At 37.0% G+C, this 18,599-nt stretch overlaps 1 protein-coding gene across 1 annotated transcript in view; it reads right to left on the reverse strand.

Moving 5' to 3' along the window:
* Dennd1b (DENN domain containing 1B) overlaps positions 1 to 18,599 on the reverse strand; it is a 292,621-nt gene that overhangs the window by 258,595 nt on the left and 15,427 nt on the right. The window contains exon 3 of the mRNA XM_023707369.1: positions 16,584 to 16,648. Within this exon, the coding sequence (XP_023563137.1) occupies positions 16,584 to 16,648 (65 nt within the window). The remainder of the gene's footprint in view (positions 1 to 16,583; positions 16,649 to 18,599) is intronic.

Consider the following 18,599-nt stretch of genomic DNA (forward strand, 5'->3'; position numbering starts at 1 on the left):
TAAAAATGAAGTATAAGAAGTAAAGCCATGCTGTTATGTTGAGCTGTAGGGGACTCAGGTCAACAATTTCTGACATTGCCAGTCAAGCAGAAGACCCAATACTATTATGGATTACTGGACTCTTTTAGAACATTTTGCTGAGTTAATACACCTATAATATTCAGATGACAGAACTAAACAAAAAAGGGGATATATAAGTGAATGCCCATATGTATGTGTGTATTCAAAATGATTAGGATAGATACATAGTTACATTCCCTTAATGAATAGAGGGATTTATAATAGTGTTTGTTTGTTTTTATTTTTTTTACCATTTTCCCATAATTTTATTGACAGACAAATAGCAATGAGACAGTTTCAAATCAAAGTGGTAGGACAGTTTCAATAATTAACACTGTAACAGTGTTTGTAAACAGGATATCATGTATGCACCTTGTACAGCAAATAACCACGAGGAAGAACGTATGCAATGTGTTAATTATTGAAACTGTCCTACCAATTTGATTTGAAGCTGTCTCATTGCTATTTGTCTGTCAATAAAATTATGGGAAAAAAAATTTAAAAACCTACATAGTACATGAACAAAGAGAAATAAAAACAGGATAATTTTCCCAGGCTTACACAGACCTAGGTGATGCAAATGGATTTTTAATCTGATTTTCCAAATTACATAATAATTTCTTGGTATTAATGATATTAAATACTAAGAATAATATTTTTGAGTATAATTTCAGGAGAAAAAAATGTCTTTACAACATATCCATCTACTATTATGAAAAAATATCATATGATAAGCAGGTGAAATTATTCTCTTTTACTGATAACACTAATAACAAATGAAAAAGAAGATAATAAAAGCTTTCAGGGATTTGTTTTCTGCTTTTGTGATAGTGGGGATTGACCCAGGGCCTTTGCACAAGCTATGTTTGTAGGTCTTTTTTTCTTTATTATTTTGACACAGACTGGGTTGCTAAAGCAGCCCTCCAACTTGCAGCCTTCTTGCCTCAGCCCCCCACCCTGCAGCTGGTGGAAGTGTGTGCCACTGTGCACCCTGCGTTTTCATTTCCATCAAAGCAGCTATAAAAATGTCAGCGCTGCCTTATAGATCAAAAATCTCAGAAAAGCTGGGAAGTTATGTATGGTCCCTTAACCAACACATTTGCAGGAAATAAGGCTCTGAGTGATTAGAAGACTGCAACATAATTAAAGCCCAGGGAAACAGTTTGCATGAGATGCATCCAAGGAACTATTTATGGAAATATGCAAGCAAATGCACTGAAAAAATTTAAATGTATATACAAGAAACAACTATGAACATCCTAGGAAGCAGTGGTGAAGGCTGCTGGATCTGAGGTGAGAGAACAATGACTTACCCTTATATGCATCTTTGTGTAATAGTAATAAGTCATTTTTACCATTTGTGTCTATTCTCTTCTGATTTGAAATGTGGTTATTAGTATGTTATAAATAACTCATTAAAACAAAATAAATTTTAAAGACTTACCATTAAAACACATGTACCTTGATTGCAGTAGGCTTAATACACTACCATAATTTGGATATAATTGATATAGTTGCCATGAAGGCACATTTGAAACCTAAATTTTCATGAATATACAAATATAACATATGGAAATGGAAAACAATGGCAAGCTACAGAGAGAAAAAGCATGCAGGATTATCCAAGATTTGTTTTGAGTTGTGAGAAATGCGAAGCAATGAAATAAAGTCTAAAATGGTTATTTAAATCTAAATAACCAGGGATTTAAAATATTAGACTTATATATGTATTTTATTTTGAAGATCCTGTATTTAAACATAAAAATTTGTAAACCCAGGTTTGAGAAAAACCACAATTAGCAGTGAAGATGGAAAGGCTGGTTCCTGGACACGATTGCCACATGCACCAGTCCACACAACCAGAATGACAGCCCCCGCTACGGTGGGGTTCAGGGCATGTCCGGTTTCACAGGAACATGCATTTTCACCAATGTTTTGTTCTTCAAAGGCAAAGGGACAAACAGCTGGTAGGGATGGAGAGGAAGGAGAAGAGGAAGGGATGAGAAAAGTGTTGGTACATCTACCAACTCCCCATAATGAATTAATCAGTATGTACTGAAAACATACAATAAAATTTAGAATTAAAAAAAATAAATGTGTTTTGAATTATTCCTCAAAACAGAGTCTATATAAGTGAAGAATACGCTAACTAATCAACTGCGTTTGATAGATTCAGCATATTGACCTGCTACTCTGTAAGCTTTAAATATACAAGCCCAAAGGCCATTTGTTACAAGCTGTTTTTCCAAAAAGTAGAATATGCTCCCTTTACACACAATAAAAGCTTCATTATTCAGGGGAAAAAAAGTAAAAATAGCCAGACTTTTAGTAAACATAGATCATTATTACTGAATTTTCATTCACTGTTATATTAAAATAGACCACAGTGAAATTGTTATGCATAATATCTACCACAAACCACAGAATTAATCATTAAAAGGACAGAATAGGCTTTAGCCTGAAAATAAAAGAAATCCTTAAATAAATGTAAGACATCACTCATAAATCTTAAATTTTTTGTTAAATCTTGTAATTCTTCCTTTTAGCCCTTAAAACCCTTTGTCTCAGTTACTTTTCACTCACTGGGACAAAATACACAACACACAGAATGAAGGAGAAAAGGTTTATTTAACTCATAGTCAGTGGAGGTTTCACTCCATACTCAGCTGGCTCCAAGCCAAAGTGGCACATAGCAGAGAGCTACCATTCATGGTGGCAGCAAAAAGCAGAAAGGCAAAAGGAGTGGCAGCAGCTCAGGCAGCTAGCTAGCCTCTCTCCCTTCCTCATATTGTATTGCAGATTACCTGCCCAGGATATGTACAGCACCCACAATAATCAATCACAAACTCCAGAAGCCGCCCCTGACTGCATGAGGCTTTGGGGGAACACCAATACACAAACCATAACACCCTTCATGGTATATCATGGCATTACACCTTCATACATTAAATGTAAATATATATACATAATATGCACATTATATAGAATTAAAAGGCATGCACCTACAGGTTGCTTAAATTATAATAAAAACAACCATTGGCAAAAGCATCTGCATAGATTTTACTATTTTTATTTATCATCATAGTTTTATAGTGGGGAAAAAAAGGTGAAAAACGCTGTGATTGAAAATTAAGGACAGCCAGCTGTGGTGATGTACCCTATAATCCCAACACTTGAGGCAGAAGGATCACAGAGTTCAAGGCTGCATAAGTGAGTCCAAGGCCAGACTGCACTACATAGCAAGACCCTGACTCAAAAAAACCTAAGGAATATAAAAAACCTTAAATAAATTTGTTAGCTAAAATATAAACTATCTACAGCCATCCCACCCTGAACATGTCCCATATCATCAGATAAAAAAAATCACTAAAGTACCTATTAAGACATTTATAGCAATAACAAACTGTTACTTCAAAAATAATTTCTAAACCTAGATTAAATTTCACATTCTACAAAGTTCTATAGGAATTCAAGTGAAAGAAACGTCACCACTAAGATGGCCTCAAATCTATTATTTTTAATCATTTTTAATCATTCAAAAATTGTAGTAGAAGTAGAGAATCCAAGACTCGAAACCTAAACTATTGCAAAATCAAAACTTCTTGAGTGATGCAACATCACAGCAGAAAATTTCACCCTTGACCTCATGTGACAGTCTACGTCAAAATTCAGATCTACTAAAAATGTATAAAATTACCTTCAGCTACTACATATGCATACAGTATATAAAACTGCCTTCAGGTATATATGAAGAATGAGTGAATTTCACATTTACATTTGGTCCTATTCTCAAGACATCATTGTGCATGCAAATATTCCAAATTCTGAAAAAAATTCAAAGTGGAAAACAGTCCTAGTCCCAAGAGTTTCAGACAAAAGATGCTCAGTCTCTTTTCATGGTAGTCCTCGTACACAGACCTCAAGCCAACCGTCTCACATTTCAACCTACTTTCCCACTGAAAAGCCCTGTACTTGTACACTATCGTTCATCTTACCTCATCACCACTCCTTCAGAGCCACAAACCTTTAATGTCATTCCTCTTTTGATAACATTCTAGCTTGTAAGATCGACTCTGAGATGTCAAAACACCTATGTGGAACTCCTCTGCAGCAAAAACTTATGTATGTAAATATATTTGAAAAGAGTGCTGAAGAAACAACACATGGGACTGACTGGGAATAAAATTCAATGGTAGAACATTTGACTATAATGTGCAAAGGCTAGACTGACAGAAGAAAAGGAAAAGGAAAAAGAAAAAGAAGACATTCTGTGACTTCCAAATCTTGTCTGATCCTTTTAGAAATCAATAGATCTAAGTGGGTCCTCTCAGATTTGGCGCAACAAACTACCACTGTCTCCAAAATAGCCTTTTGAAAGTGAAACTAACAAATTAACCTCAAATATGCTAGTGTCTTCCACCAGCCTTGCTCCTGATACTCCTGCAATCTTAAGTAGAGGGCCCAGAAGTTATCATGTGATCTTCCTTTTGGCATTCCCTTCTTCCAAACTGATCACATACATCACAAGAGGAAGTTTATCACGGGCACTTTCTGTTGAACTGATTATGTCTTTTCTCTCACAGTTAACACTGTAATACGGTGTAAACATCAAAAAAACATTTATTCAGCTATCATGCTTGACTATGCAATTTGGAAAGTACTCTCACGCCATTATATACCTGACTTATAAAAATTCTTGAGATATATTATCATCACCCAATGGGAAAGAATGTGAAGTCTGAGTCATCACTATTGTTCATGTCTGGTTTTTGTTTTTGTTTTTAATTTTAGGGAAGGGCCTACAGTGTGTTTAGGGTCTCACTACTACTTTGGACTCGTAGTGACCCACCTGTCTACAGCCTCCCAAGAGCTGGGATTACAGGTGCAAGCCACCGTGCCCAGTCTCAATTGCCATCTCAGCACACCCCAGAGGCAGGCCCAGGGATCAAACTCCTGCCCCTATGCCTGCTTGTAGGCACTTTAATCCACTGAGCTATTTGGCCAGCCCTAATAATTGGAGAAGGATTTTTTTTGGCCAGTTCTTGCTGCCTTAAGGGCAGTTGTGGTGCGGCTTGTGGGGCTGGAGATTGAATTGTAGTCCCCTGCTCCTGAATGCATTTGCCCAAGTGGCACTTTAAACACTGAGCTATCAAGCAAGCCCACTTGAGCTATATTATGAAAAAATTTTGCAAGTGTAAAAAGTAAATTGAACATAAATTAAAGGACTCGGCCAAAGTAGTAAGTGTAGTAAGTGGTAAAAGCAAGACCCACAGTCATGTTTTAAATTTTAATCTAGTATCCTTCTGCTCCACTCTGATGTCTACTAAGTAGGATATTCTGTTTATCCATAAGAGGATTCCAGATTTCAGATCTTTAGAAAACTCTGCCACCCAACCCATTTGCTTCCATTCAAAACAAGAGATTTAATTATGTATTCACATTTAATCAAAGGACAAGTACAAATCAGGATGTGTTCCTCCTAAACACTGCATTTTCTCTCATCTGGTAACTGCCCTTGTCTCATCACTGGAAAAAGAAAAAGCCCTTTTGCATGAAAAGTTTAAATGGATTAATTTTACAGAACAAAAAGCAGCAGAACCTTATCTAAATGAGAGTATTTCATTAAATTTTTAAATAAAAAAGGAATAAAAGTTTTAACGCCTGCTCAGGCAGACGCAGGGGCTGGGGGTTCAATCCCTGGGCCTGCCATGCTGGCCCCACCCCCAGGGCGCACTGAGATGGCAATAGAGACTGGGCGTGGTGGTAGATGCCTGTAATCCCAGCACTTGGGAAGCTAAAAAACAGGAGGATCACTACAAGTCTGATCTGCATAGTGAGACCCTGTAGACCCTGTACTAAATACATTTAAAAAGAAAAAAGAAACTTTGAAGTTTTGAAAAACTATAAATTCTAGCTAAAGCAAAAACTAAAGAGGCTTAAACAGTTGAAAGTAATATTAAAATACTAAGTGTCTAATAGATAAAAGACAAACACTAAATATACCAAAAGGCAAAACGAAGCAAGGCAACAACACTGATTCCAGAAGGAAAGCGCTTCATCACCTCGATGCAAGCTGCAGGAGAGGACAGAATGCGCAGGCAGGCGCCGTGGAGAAGGCAGCACGTGAGGGTCACAGGTGCAGCAAGAGGGCCCTGGAGAGAAGACGAACCTGGCTTTCCTTCTGGGTTAAAAGTAGCAAGGAAGAAGGAAGACATCTCAAGTGAGGTGCCCAGGGCTTTATCTCCTCCTACTCATCATCTACTCCACCCAAAAACAAAGAACTAATTCTAAACTAACTTCTAAATAAAGCTTCAATTCAAAATAGAATTGACAACCCCTTAATATAGAACTTTCATCACCAATTTAGATTAATCAGTACTTTTGAGAAATCAATTCTAATCATATTTGAAAATATCTTTAAGTTCAAACTATTCATCCTTAATGTCATATATCCTAAATACAGTGCACAGTATATACTGTTGAAGAATTAAAATAGCCTAAAATATAAACTGTAAGACATGCTAAAGGTATTTTTAACTTACGTTCATGATTTAGGAGGTAAATCAATAGTGTTCAGTAACTTCAAGTGTTTTTCATAATGTGACTACCGTTTAGAATATATCTCTTAAGTAGGAGAGAAAGAGTAAATGATGCAGTGTTTAAGGTAAAGAAGTTTATTTTAGGCTTCTCTCTCTTACTGCCATATCCATCTATAGGCAAAATGGCTACTGCCTATATGAACAATACTTGATGGAAATGAGTCCAAAAAATTAACTAAAAATGTCTTATCATCTCCTAAACAGAGCAAACAGTAAGTAAATGAATTTAACAATAGACTTTATTATAAATTTGGACAACTACATGCCTTAAAAGCCAAATTTAGGAAAACAGTACTTGTTAAGCATTATGTTGTAGATTTAATTATGTTTTTAACTATTAAGCTAAAATGAGTCTGTACAAATTTAAATTTTGTCTTCCAATAGTATTCAATTTGCTTTTACAGTAAATATTTAGTGTCATTAGCAACACTACAGCAGCCATTAAAAACCCTAACATAGAATTTTGTACATACCAATCCTCTCCTGTTTCTGCTTTAACGTGTTTAAACCTGTACACAACCAACACATCATCTTGATGAAACTGTGCGGCCCCTTGCTCTCAACGATTACCCTGCAGTATTCAGCACCAAAATCACACATGTCACAGAAAAACTAAGACTCCAAAACATAGCTCTCAAGATCTTTGTAATAGAACAAAAAATTGAAAAGATAACACACTTTCTAGAAACCAAGTATATTAACCTCATTAACTGTAATTATCAAACAAAAAATGCTATTTTATTTATACAAAAGTAAAAATGATCAAGGTCTTGAAAAAATTATCAAAATAATTATTCAACCTCCTCTTCCAAACATTATATCCCAAATAAAATGGACTCTTAAGAAACTAAAGATAAAATTATTTAAAAGTCCTTTCTAAAAATACTTCCACACAAGCTTCTTTAACAGAAATAATATTTTTTAATGCATAGATTCCCAGGATATATAAGTCTATACTCTAGTACATTAGAAGACACGAGGGCTGGGGATATAGCTCAGCAGCATAAGTGCCTGTCTGGCAGGCAAAAGGTCCTGAGTTTGATGCCTAGTACCATAAAAAAAAAAAAAATTAAAAATGTTTAAAAAACAAATAAACACATGAAATTATTTGGGTTTCATTTCAACAAATATTTTCTGGATAAATTCACAAGTTAAGTTTAAATTATCTTACCCAAATAAAAATGTGAAATAAACAGTACAACTACTCAGGTAACAACTTTAAAACAACTTAATATGAACAGTGAACTTGAATACTAAACACCAGCTTTATGTAATGGCATTTCTGCTACCAAACCAAGACAAAATTATTTTTGAAATGACTAACTACTAGGCGCTCATACATCTAGAGGCCACCAGATGCACCCAACTGATAGTTCTGTGCTTTTTTTTTTCTTTAAGATTGAAGTGATAAATAAGAAGGAAGTGAAAGAGGAAAAGGTTCTATCTGATCATTAACAATTCTTCCTGCCAAGTTACAGTTTGTGGTTTATCAACAGTTCCATTTTTAAAAAAATTTAAAAGCACCCTTTGCTTATGATGATAGAAATCTGAAGCCTCTCAAAGCCCATAAAATTTTCTAAAAGATTTCAGAAATCTTTAGCAGGTGTTGGCAATATTTTTTCTAATTTTACTTTAATAAGAGAATATAATTTAGTAAGTAGTCAACAAACACCATTTACATAAAAGACACCTTCCCTAAGAGTCTTGTCCTAAAAACCCTAAAATCAAGGGGACAGTAAAAATCAGGCCAACAAAGCCCTGGTTGAGGATACATCATTACCACTGATGAGATACCAAGAAATCATTACTCAGAAACTTTTTGTACCTGCTACTTCTGAATAATGTACTTTTAAAGAAGAAATGAATTTAATGATAATAATTAAACTCTCAATACCAACAGAGGAAGCAGACAAGTTTTTTTTTTTTCTTTCAAATCCGACTTAGTACCTTCATCGGTTCTTCAATTCACTCCCTGAACACTTACTACATGTTAGACACTGCTGTGAATTCCATGTGAAGACCAAGCTCGGCAACTCCCTGCCAAGGCAGGCTGTGCTGCAGCAGCAACGGTGACTGCTAATCCTTTTCTTATTCTTATCAAAAGCAACATACTCTTCATTCTTAATTATTCACTCAAGACTTCACATATAAAGTAGAACTCCAAATAACTTTTAAAAAAGACACCCAGCCGAGGGCTGACAAAATATGTCTCTCCGTCACCAGAGTCTCCCCACTCCTCTACTGGGCTCTGGGCCTCGGACACAACTGAATGAGGTGTCCCTCCAGTCTGCAGGGCTACACAGCTCAGCTTTACTGGCATAATCATTCATTTAAAGCCGGCACACCCCTTTAGGACACCACCTCTGTGACTGCTCCTCTTCCGCGCCTGACAGAATCAGCACCCTGAAGCGTTTACTGATTGCAGGGGAGGGCTGAGCACTTCCTGCGATGGTGAGCTCTGGCTCTTCTTCCCATGAGCTCCTCACTTCGTTGGGTAAGAACGATATTCTGCAACTCTGGCCAAATCCATAATTAGTTGTGGGAGAAATGGGTAACTTTGTAAAAAATTGCTGCAGGAGATGTCTATAAGAAGGAGTTATTTTAAAGGTAGTACAGCATAAAGGTACAGATCACCACAGAAAAAATTTAAATCCTACCTAACTCTTAAGACTGTGTAATATAGTGAAGTTGTTTTCCTTTCTTTTTTTTTTTTTTTTTTTTTTTTTTTTGTTGTTGTTGTTGTTATTGTTTTTGTTTGTTTGGTTTTTTGTTTCAGTCTTTTGAAGCAGTGTTTCAATACATAGTTCAGGCTGGCCTTGAACTCCGTACACAGCCCAGGCTGGTCTAGAACTTGTGGCGATCCTCCTGCCTCTGCCTGCCCGCAGAGTGCTGAGGTCACAGGTCTGCACCACCGTTGCCCAAGTCTAGTTCCTCTTGCTGAACCTCCACTTCCTTATCTTTCTGAAAAGGACAAAAGTCTACCTCCAAAGACTGCAATGCAGGCTGAAACCCAAGTAACAGCTTTATTACTATTACTGCAAAACAACTGAGCGGAAGCCTAACAGCTTATTGAAGCCTTATCAATAAATAATACCATGAAATAAATAAATAAATAAATAACACCATGATTTCACTGAGAATCTTAAAAAAAAACCTTAATCTAATGTATTGAACGAATATTCTGACTAAACATAAACCTACTAAAACAAAGACATCCCTTACCATAGATAAAATTAAATTACAACCTACAATAAATCAACTCATCCTCAATTTATAAAAACTAAGAGTCTAAGTCTGTCCAAAATAAAACAGTGGGGAAGTCATTCAACCTAACAATATAGGACCACTATGACAGAAGGGCTCCTGAAAGCTATCTAGAATCCTCTCTACCCTCTCCTAGGTTCCAAAAATCAATGATACTGTGATGCTTTGTTACCTAAATGACCTGACCATCTGCTTAAAGCCCCTCAAAATGCCCAATGCCCATATACACAAATATGTATGTATAAAACTACATTGTTATAGATTATAGACCTTAAAATATGCAGATATTAAAATATACATCATAAAAATTATCTTAAATACGTATATTAAAAATATGTTGTAAAAATTAAATTATTGTCATCTAATTTATATATCAAAAGTTAAAATTTGGAGGAAAAAAGATGTTTGTTTTGTTTTGTTTTTTTCCCGGTACTGGGGCTTGAACTCAGGACCCTATGCTTACCCGGAAAGCGCTTATTCTACTGAGCTATCTCCCCAGGCCCTAAAAGGAGAATATTTGAACATATAAATCTCTCAATCAAAGATTATTATCAAAAGAATATTAAGAACATAGTACCCTGAAAAGAAGAAAAAAACAAACTTCCAAGATGAAACCTGAACAAACTTGGAGCCCTAGAAGGCCAAGAACACGCTACTGTGAAGACAACAGCAGTTGGGGGCCCGCAGCCTTACACATGTGACCGAGAATGGCCAGTGTCCAAGGTCAAGAAGTCACCCAGGTATAATGGCAAAACAAGGAACATGTGGACAACAAAAGTACCTCATGAGACTATAAACTCTGTAGCATACCTGACAAAATAATCAACGAATATTAAACAGTGAAATTTGATTTGTTCCTATAGTTGCTCTTCATATTAAAATACAGACCTTCTTAACTATTTTCTACAGGAAACAAAACCAACAATGATAGTGATAAAGATGTTAAATTTTGTTTCTGGTCAGTAAGCATAAGTAAATAAAGCAGTTTCCCTTTCTCCAGCCTATACATAGGATATAAAGTTAATACTTTCAGAAATGATAAATTTATCATAGTTCAACTGGGCAGAAAGGGACTTAAAAACTGAGTACTTATTTTAATGAACTGTAAGTCAGAGCAAAAACAACTTCCATAATCCATTTTACTCATAAGCTTTTTTTTTTTTTACATTGGACGTATATTATTGTATTTCCTTTTTTTGCTGTATGTATGATTCAGCAAGGTTCCACATTCTAAATGCTAGGGTTGGCTAGGTTTTGCTGTGTCTGAATAACTATAGAGGGCATTGAGGTAATCTTGACAAACATATACAGACAGCAACTGTCTTGTGACATAATGGGGGGGGGGGTACTGGGTAATCACAGGGTAGCCCAAAACAGTGACTAAAAAATATGGTGATTTCTTTTTTAACTACAGCAAAAGACATATTGCCACTAATCCCCTCTAAATACTTTCCCTCTCTTCAAACACACTTAAACCATCATTCCTGCTACTTTCTAAAACAGTTCCAGAGGTTCTTTTACTAGTTGTCATAAAAAATGCAGTGAATGCTGCTAAGCACCATTCAATGGAAAAGCAGGTTCATAAAAACATTACAATGTGTCATCCACCTTCTTCACCAGGTCTGGGGCCATGAGGCTTCTGACTCTTCCTTAAAGTCAAAATGACCATGAGAGGTAAAAACTCAAGAGTCCTTTCAGGACACTGAGGTAGTCATGAAGGTACAACTAAAGATACTTACAAAAGAGGACTTCCAGAACTGCTTCAGAAAGTGGCAAAAACAACAGAGTAAGTGTTCTCAAAGCGAAAGGGATTTCTGAGCAGTATTAAAGGCAATGTGTTTCAGTGTAATGTAGCCCTTAAATTTCAACATTCACCATATCTTTCAACCAGTCCTTACATATATCTGATGGCTTTCATGCCTTTAAGGTCACTTCTATAAGCAGCTCTGTGAATTAGTTTAATCAGCATTTGATAATTCAATGGCCAGCAATAAATTAGGGTCAATTTCTTTTTTCTTTGTCATTCTCTCAATATTAATTAAATTGGTCAGATGCTGTAGTAAGCTCTTTCTTAAGGACATGAATTAATGTGGGACATGAGGATCTTCCAAGCAGGGCCATTTATATATTCAGTCACGGTATCTATATACATTTAGTCACGCTATCTGTAAGACTATATATGACTAAATCAGATGTATGTGCAAGAACAAAGTAAGTGCTGAAATACAAGCAAAAGCAAGACGGTTTAGAGCCCAGGGTAAATAATATCACTATAGCAAAAATGTTATCAAATACAAAGGCAAACTTAGATATACCTTTTGATACTAAGAATGCTTCGGGTTAAAGTTTTGATTTAAAAAAAGATTGAGGGCCAGTGAGATAGCTCAGTGGACTAAGTGCCTGCTTAGGAAACACAAGAACCCAGGTTCAATCCCCAGCACCACATGCTGTACCAGTCCCATCCCTGGGCACACTGCGTTGGCCACCAAGACCAGGCGTGGTGGCACAGACCTGTAATCTCAGCACAGGGGAGGCTGAAAACAGGTGGATCACTATGATTCTAAGCACTGTAGTGAGACCCTGTACCAAATACATTTTTTCAAAAACAAAACGAGAAAAAAAGAGTGAAGTCCATAAACTATTAACCTGAGCTGAAGAGCTAGAAGAAAAAGATAATTTGGTATCAAATTGGATGAGTTAGTCAAAGTAGAAAGCAAACAGGGATTGTATCCAAAAGAAATCATTGTAAGAGAAAGAAACAAAGAAAACAAGATTTGCTAAGAGCATGCTTAAAACTACTGATTAACATCAAACTATTAATTAATAGAATCAATATTAGTGACAAAGCAAAAATTAATTAAATATACAGATACAAATTCTATAAAACAAAATAGGGTCTACTCTGCTGAGACAGAGTCCACAACTACAAAAACTTCAGTAACTAGGTGGAATTATATTGAGTTCATTAATGTTAAAGAACATACTACATTTGTGATTTTCAAACTTAGCTGCACCAGATATAGTTGATAGTCTAATATTCCCTCACAAGACAAAATGGTCCATGAGGAGTTTATGTCAGTGATTAAAATACAGTCTCTGGAGCTACTAATTCTAACAAAATTCTTAATTTCTCTGTGCTTCAGTTTCTTTGTGTGCAAAAGGAAGCTTAATATTTCCTATCAAGTTTTTGTGAGGCTTGCACATCTAGTACATAAAAACACTCCCAGATTTTACCTGCCTCAGCTGCTACTGCTACTACTGCTTGTGCTGGGCTAGCAACAGAATAAAAAAAGAAAAAGGTAAAGTACCAAAGCAGCTGCCTAAGGAGAAACCCTGAGAGAAAGCGTCCCATTCTTTTGAGGAAAGGACACTTTTCATTTCCCTAAAGTCTTGGCCCACTCTGGGGAAAGCAGCGGAGTATGGTTACAGCAAGTTCTGTCGCTAGAACTGAGAACAAGGGATGCTGCTGACTGCACTGCCCTGCCTGTCAGGAAGAAAGACTCAGCAAAGAGAAGAGCTACAGCAACACGCCTGGAGACCTACCAGGAAGAGCACTACCGCTCCACTTTGGCACTTTCCTCTGGACAGCTGGAGTCCAAGTTACTGGAATGTTGTCCTGCCAGGGTAACTTCCATTAGAAGATGCCACAACCAGTCTGCCAGGCACAACCAGGACCAGTTCTACTAACACAGGGGCATGACAGAAAAACACTACCAATTCTTCTCATCAAAATCTCTAGGTCTGTGCAATACTACATATAAAACTAAGTTATTTTCAAGACTGTTCTAAGATGTATTGTGTGCAGAAATATCAATTTAATACCTATAAAATGAATCCAAATAGTAAAAAAAAATCATAATTTTTCCATGCCTAGCTACATAAAACAGCTAACAATAGCACAGTTAATTATAGTGTCTCTCTGAAGACAGTTACCAGGATAAATGAAAAAATTAAAACTTTTCCATTAAACAATGAACAACAACAAAATGAAAAAGAGAAGTAGGCCAAATATCTTAACCTGAAGACTGAAAATGTTTCACTCTTAGTATAAACCACATTTAGCCTGAGCATATTCCCTATTTGATCAAAGTCATCAAAAAAATAAATGCTGGGCCAGGGAGATAGCTCAGCAGCTTGAGCTCCTGCCTGGCAAGCACAAGGTCCCAAGTTCAATCCCTGGTACTGCAAAACATTAAAAAAAAAAAAAAATCTTTTTTAAATGCTATGAGAAATCACTGAATTTTAATTGACTTCCCAACATCAACTCTTTGGGGCCAGGGAAATAGCTCAGTAGAATAAGCGCTTGTCTGGCAAGCCCAAGGGCCTGAGTTCAATCCCTAGTTCTGCAAAATAAATAAATTGCTTGCTTTCCTTGCTCACTCCATACCAACATCAACTCCTTACCAATGGTTTAGTAATTCAATCCTAACAGTCTTGCCACAACCTCCCAAGTAAAGCCCTGCCCATCATTATGATAAGAACAGTCATGCCCATGACAACTTAGCCACCGACATCTAGGAGCTTTTGGGGGGGATTTTCAGAAGGAAATTTCCTAAACACAGAACCATGAAAAGCTAGCGCCTGTCATCTCCATAGTGCTAAAAGGGAGAGAGAGTTCCAGCATTTACTGTCATGACCATAAGCAATCTGTCTTTCAATGACACGGTTTTCTGGGTGGCAGAGCTAAGATGCAGAAAGAACGTAGATCACTGACAAGCCACCTCTGGGTTGCTTCTTCTAGGAACTACCAAGGTTCCTCATATTTAAATCAGTTTTACAAATTTGTACCCCAAAGCATCCTAATTGACACATTTTGTTTTCAAAGGCTATTGTTGCACAAGAATTTCATCCATGCTCACTTAAATGTTAGCAGATATAATATTTAGCAATAAAAAAGAAAGTTAGTAAAATATTACAAAAATGTTATATTCTCAATTTGATATAAAATTTTACTTTTACAGACCTCTTAGCTACAGAACCACTACTTTTTAAGGCACAAAAGATATAAACTGTTAGGCCCTAAAATATTCATTATGTCTCAATCAAAAAAAGGCTAATGTTTGTTAAACTTGGATGTCTTTTTAAAAAAAAAAAAACCTTTAGAATTTACTGCCACTTAGCCACATAAAATGGATTAACTATAGCCTACAGAGAAGCCAAAATTGTTTATTTTATCCATTTATTATAGTCTCAACTTTACCAGAGTAGGTAAACTACTGAAACAAGAATGAAGATGCTTCTAGAACGTGGTGATGTAAAGATTGACAACACTAAGCAATCAGGAAGAGAAGATTCATAGTAGACAAAATACTAGAATGAAAAGTGGAAAAGGACACAGCAAAATAGGGATTAATCAAAAAGTTTCAAATGCCTTTATAGAGGCACGTCTATAAAGGCCTTCATTTTCCAAATCCTGAAGTTAGCCTGCTTTACAAACCCATCAAGTGACTCTTACTTCATATACCTTAGGCAATGCTATAATAAAATTTTTAAGATCAACTCATACCCTAAATATACTATAAATTTAAGTAGGAGCTGAAAACTAATGCATGCATTTGAATATATTCTGCATAATGCATTGATTCTGTACAGACAATTTGGTTGGTCTTGGGAAGAATGCAAATGGACAAACTTTACTATACAACAAAGCAACCTCTTTCATGGGCAGAGGAACCTGAAGATTACATATTCCTTGCCAGTAGACAAATATGATCATAGCTGTAGCTAAAACAGGCCCAAGTACAGCAGGTAGAGCTGGTGGAGCCAGGAATGTGAGGCTTCCTACCTAAAATTACCCATGCCCATTTTACCACAAGTGGGTTGGGCTCCTCTATTTTAAGGTGTTCAGCTCCAAATTACTTAAAAGCATATAATTGCTAGCTAGTTTCTAAGGCTAAGAATGGCAGCAGACTTCCTATAAAGTCTTTAGGACAGTCAACTAGTGGTCTCCACAGATTCCCACAGTTAATCAACATGCTATCAAGGGTCTAAGTACACTGTAAATAAAGGCATACACAAGAGATAGCCATGAAGGCATATCATACAGAGACACATTAAAGAATTATTCCTCACCCCTAAATAGAACACTCAAGGGGGGAGGCTGATGAAAGTTGCAATACTAAAGTATTCTTGACTTTTCAGAAAACTGTGCAGAACTGGCAGCTGAAACCCTTCCAGGTAATGTCACACTGAAAGGGCTATGTCACTGGAGTAAGTCCAGCTGAAGGGGCCAACCAGTCTCCATTCTGCATTCCAGAAACATTAGAAGGGAACTGTTGACAGTACCATTGGTAAGGTCAGAGAATTTACACTAATGTTTTAAAAAGGGAGCTGAATTCTCAAGCTCAAAATAAAGCAAATGAAAAGGCACACCATTTCACCATAACTAATGATAACTTCAACAAAGAAGAAAACTGAGTTGTAAGTTATACGGACTTAACACACTCTTGAAATTCAAGCTGTACAGATAACATTCATGATGTCTTCAATCCCAGGGCAAAGTCCTAGTGTGTATTTTATTTCTAGCAATTTGAGACACTCTATGCAGAATACACATTTAGTGCTATCACTTTCCTGATACTATCATGTGTCAGCCATCCACAATATTAATAGTTGTTTGACAGACTCAGTATGTTGTAAGACTCCAAAGGACATACATACCTTCTTTTTCAGAGGCATGACATTTCACTTTTAATACCAAGTCAAAGGTTCTTTCTGGATTTGCTCTAAAAGGAAAAAAAAAACTTGGTTACTTTTATTTCTTGTTAACAAAAAAGCATCTCTATAAAACTTACCAATAAATACATGGTTTACTGTGGTTATCATCTCCTGCAGAGCTGTGGATCAAACTCAGGGACCTGTGCATCCCAAGTGCTGTACTACAAATTATACCTCTGGCCCCTAATTTTCTTAATTCTAAAAATAATTTCTTTTCTCACTACATTCCATGTAATCATGACTATAGAACAGCAGAAAAAGCAACAAAAGTAGTTCTATCATCTTAGCAATCTAAATGACCTGAAATTTAAGGTTTAAAGCAAAGCATTTAACCTCTGAGGCTGTAATCTCACCTACACTTTGTCCACATCCCAGAATTATGAGGATTACAAATCAAATAATGTATTGCAAGTTTTTATAAAATATGAAGTGTAGCATAGATGTAAACACTGCTTTCATCTTACTAAATCAAAATAAGACAGCGAACACATCCCTGAATGCTTCTCTTACCTTGTCATGGCCTAAAACACAAGCTTTCTTCCCAGGACTCACCATGTCTTGGCTCACTACGTGACAGTAATAATGTGACACGAATGCATTCCATTTCACAATAATGCTTTCCTGAGATTTATTTATTGTACTTAAGCACATTCTAAGTTACAAACTGTTTACATACCCCAAGGCTAATGAAAAAAAGATTTGCTTAACACCAATATCTTTATAAAATTAGGCATTTGCCTTCACATTATATTTTCCGATTGCTTCTTCAAAGTTACGTCTACTAACTTCTCACACAATCTATTCATTGATTGAATTTCAAAAAGTGAGCCAAAAGCCATTTAAAAACTTTCTTCAAGACACAGCTCCGTTTTAATCTTTCTACTGAAGATGCAAGGGGCCTGCCTGACCCCACAATGCCAAGGATTAATACATGCATTTCAGGTAGTCTATATCCCTGCTAAGTAAGACCCGGGTATTTCTGTACACTGGTGATTTTTTTTTTTATTTTTTAAAATACGTGCATCTCTCAAGAAATTAATGCTTGCTCTAACTTCTCCTTAAACACTGATTTAAAAAAAAAAAAAAGTACTACAAGATGTGCATCTAAGAACAGGATGAAACAAGCCCTATAAACTAATTTGCATCTGCTCCGCCCTCCCATCTTCAACTGAGGAGGAATACTGTGGACTGAGGTGACTTCTTCCCTCATACTACAGTTCAGAGTATCCTTTCTTACTCATTCTGCTCATTCTAGAGAAAAGTAATTCTACAATTCAAGTTTTTCTCATTTTCCTAACAGTCTCTTCGATCTCTCTTGGATGCAAAAGTTAAATACCAGTTCGGTACACAGTTGTATATGGAAAAGTCCTTCCAGAGTAATACAAATATATATGATATTCTATTAAAGGCGGGGGGGGGGGGAGATTTGAAGGAAGGGAGAGTATGAAAAAAAAAGGAATGCTTTCCAAAGTTTCAGAAGAAAAACACAAAACGCATGCCTCTGAGACACCTAGGAGCAACATCACCAGTTACTCAAACTGCTCTTTACCTAATCTCCTGAAGTAAAATACTTCAGCGCACACCTAAAAACACCGTGTCACCGGACACTGAGGCGCGAGTGCCGTCCGCACGCACTGCGCCTGTACAGACAGACAGCAGAGAGCATCTGAATTGTGCAGGAAGGCGGCCCCCGGGACACCCCGGCTGGGACTGGAAACGCGCAGGAAGCCGCCCGCGGCGATCGCTGGGCCGCCCGCGAGCTCGGAGAGCGCCCGCCCGCCCGCGCCTCCCTCCGCCCCGGACAAGTTCTTGGTGAAGACCAGGGTGACCAGCAGGATGGGGACAAGCACGGTGCCGATGGTGATCAGGCGGCCCGGGCGACACCTCCGAGCCGGGGTGGAGAGGCGGGGTCCCGCACACGCCAGGCCGGGTGGGCGCGGCAGGCGGCGGGCGCGGCGC

The sequence above is a fragment of the Octodon degus genome, unplaced genomic scaffold (genome assembly GCF_000260255.1).
Source record: "Octodon degus isolate 3935 unplaced genomic scaffold, OctDeg1.0 scaffold00009, whole genome shotgun sequence".
Classification (NCBI taxonomy): Eukaryota; Metazoa; Chordata; class Mammalia; order Rodentia; family Octodontidae; genus Octodon; species Octodon degus.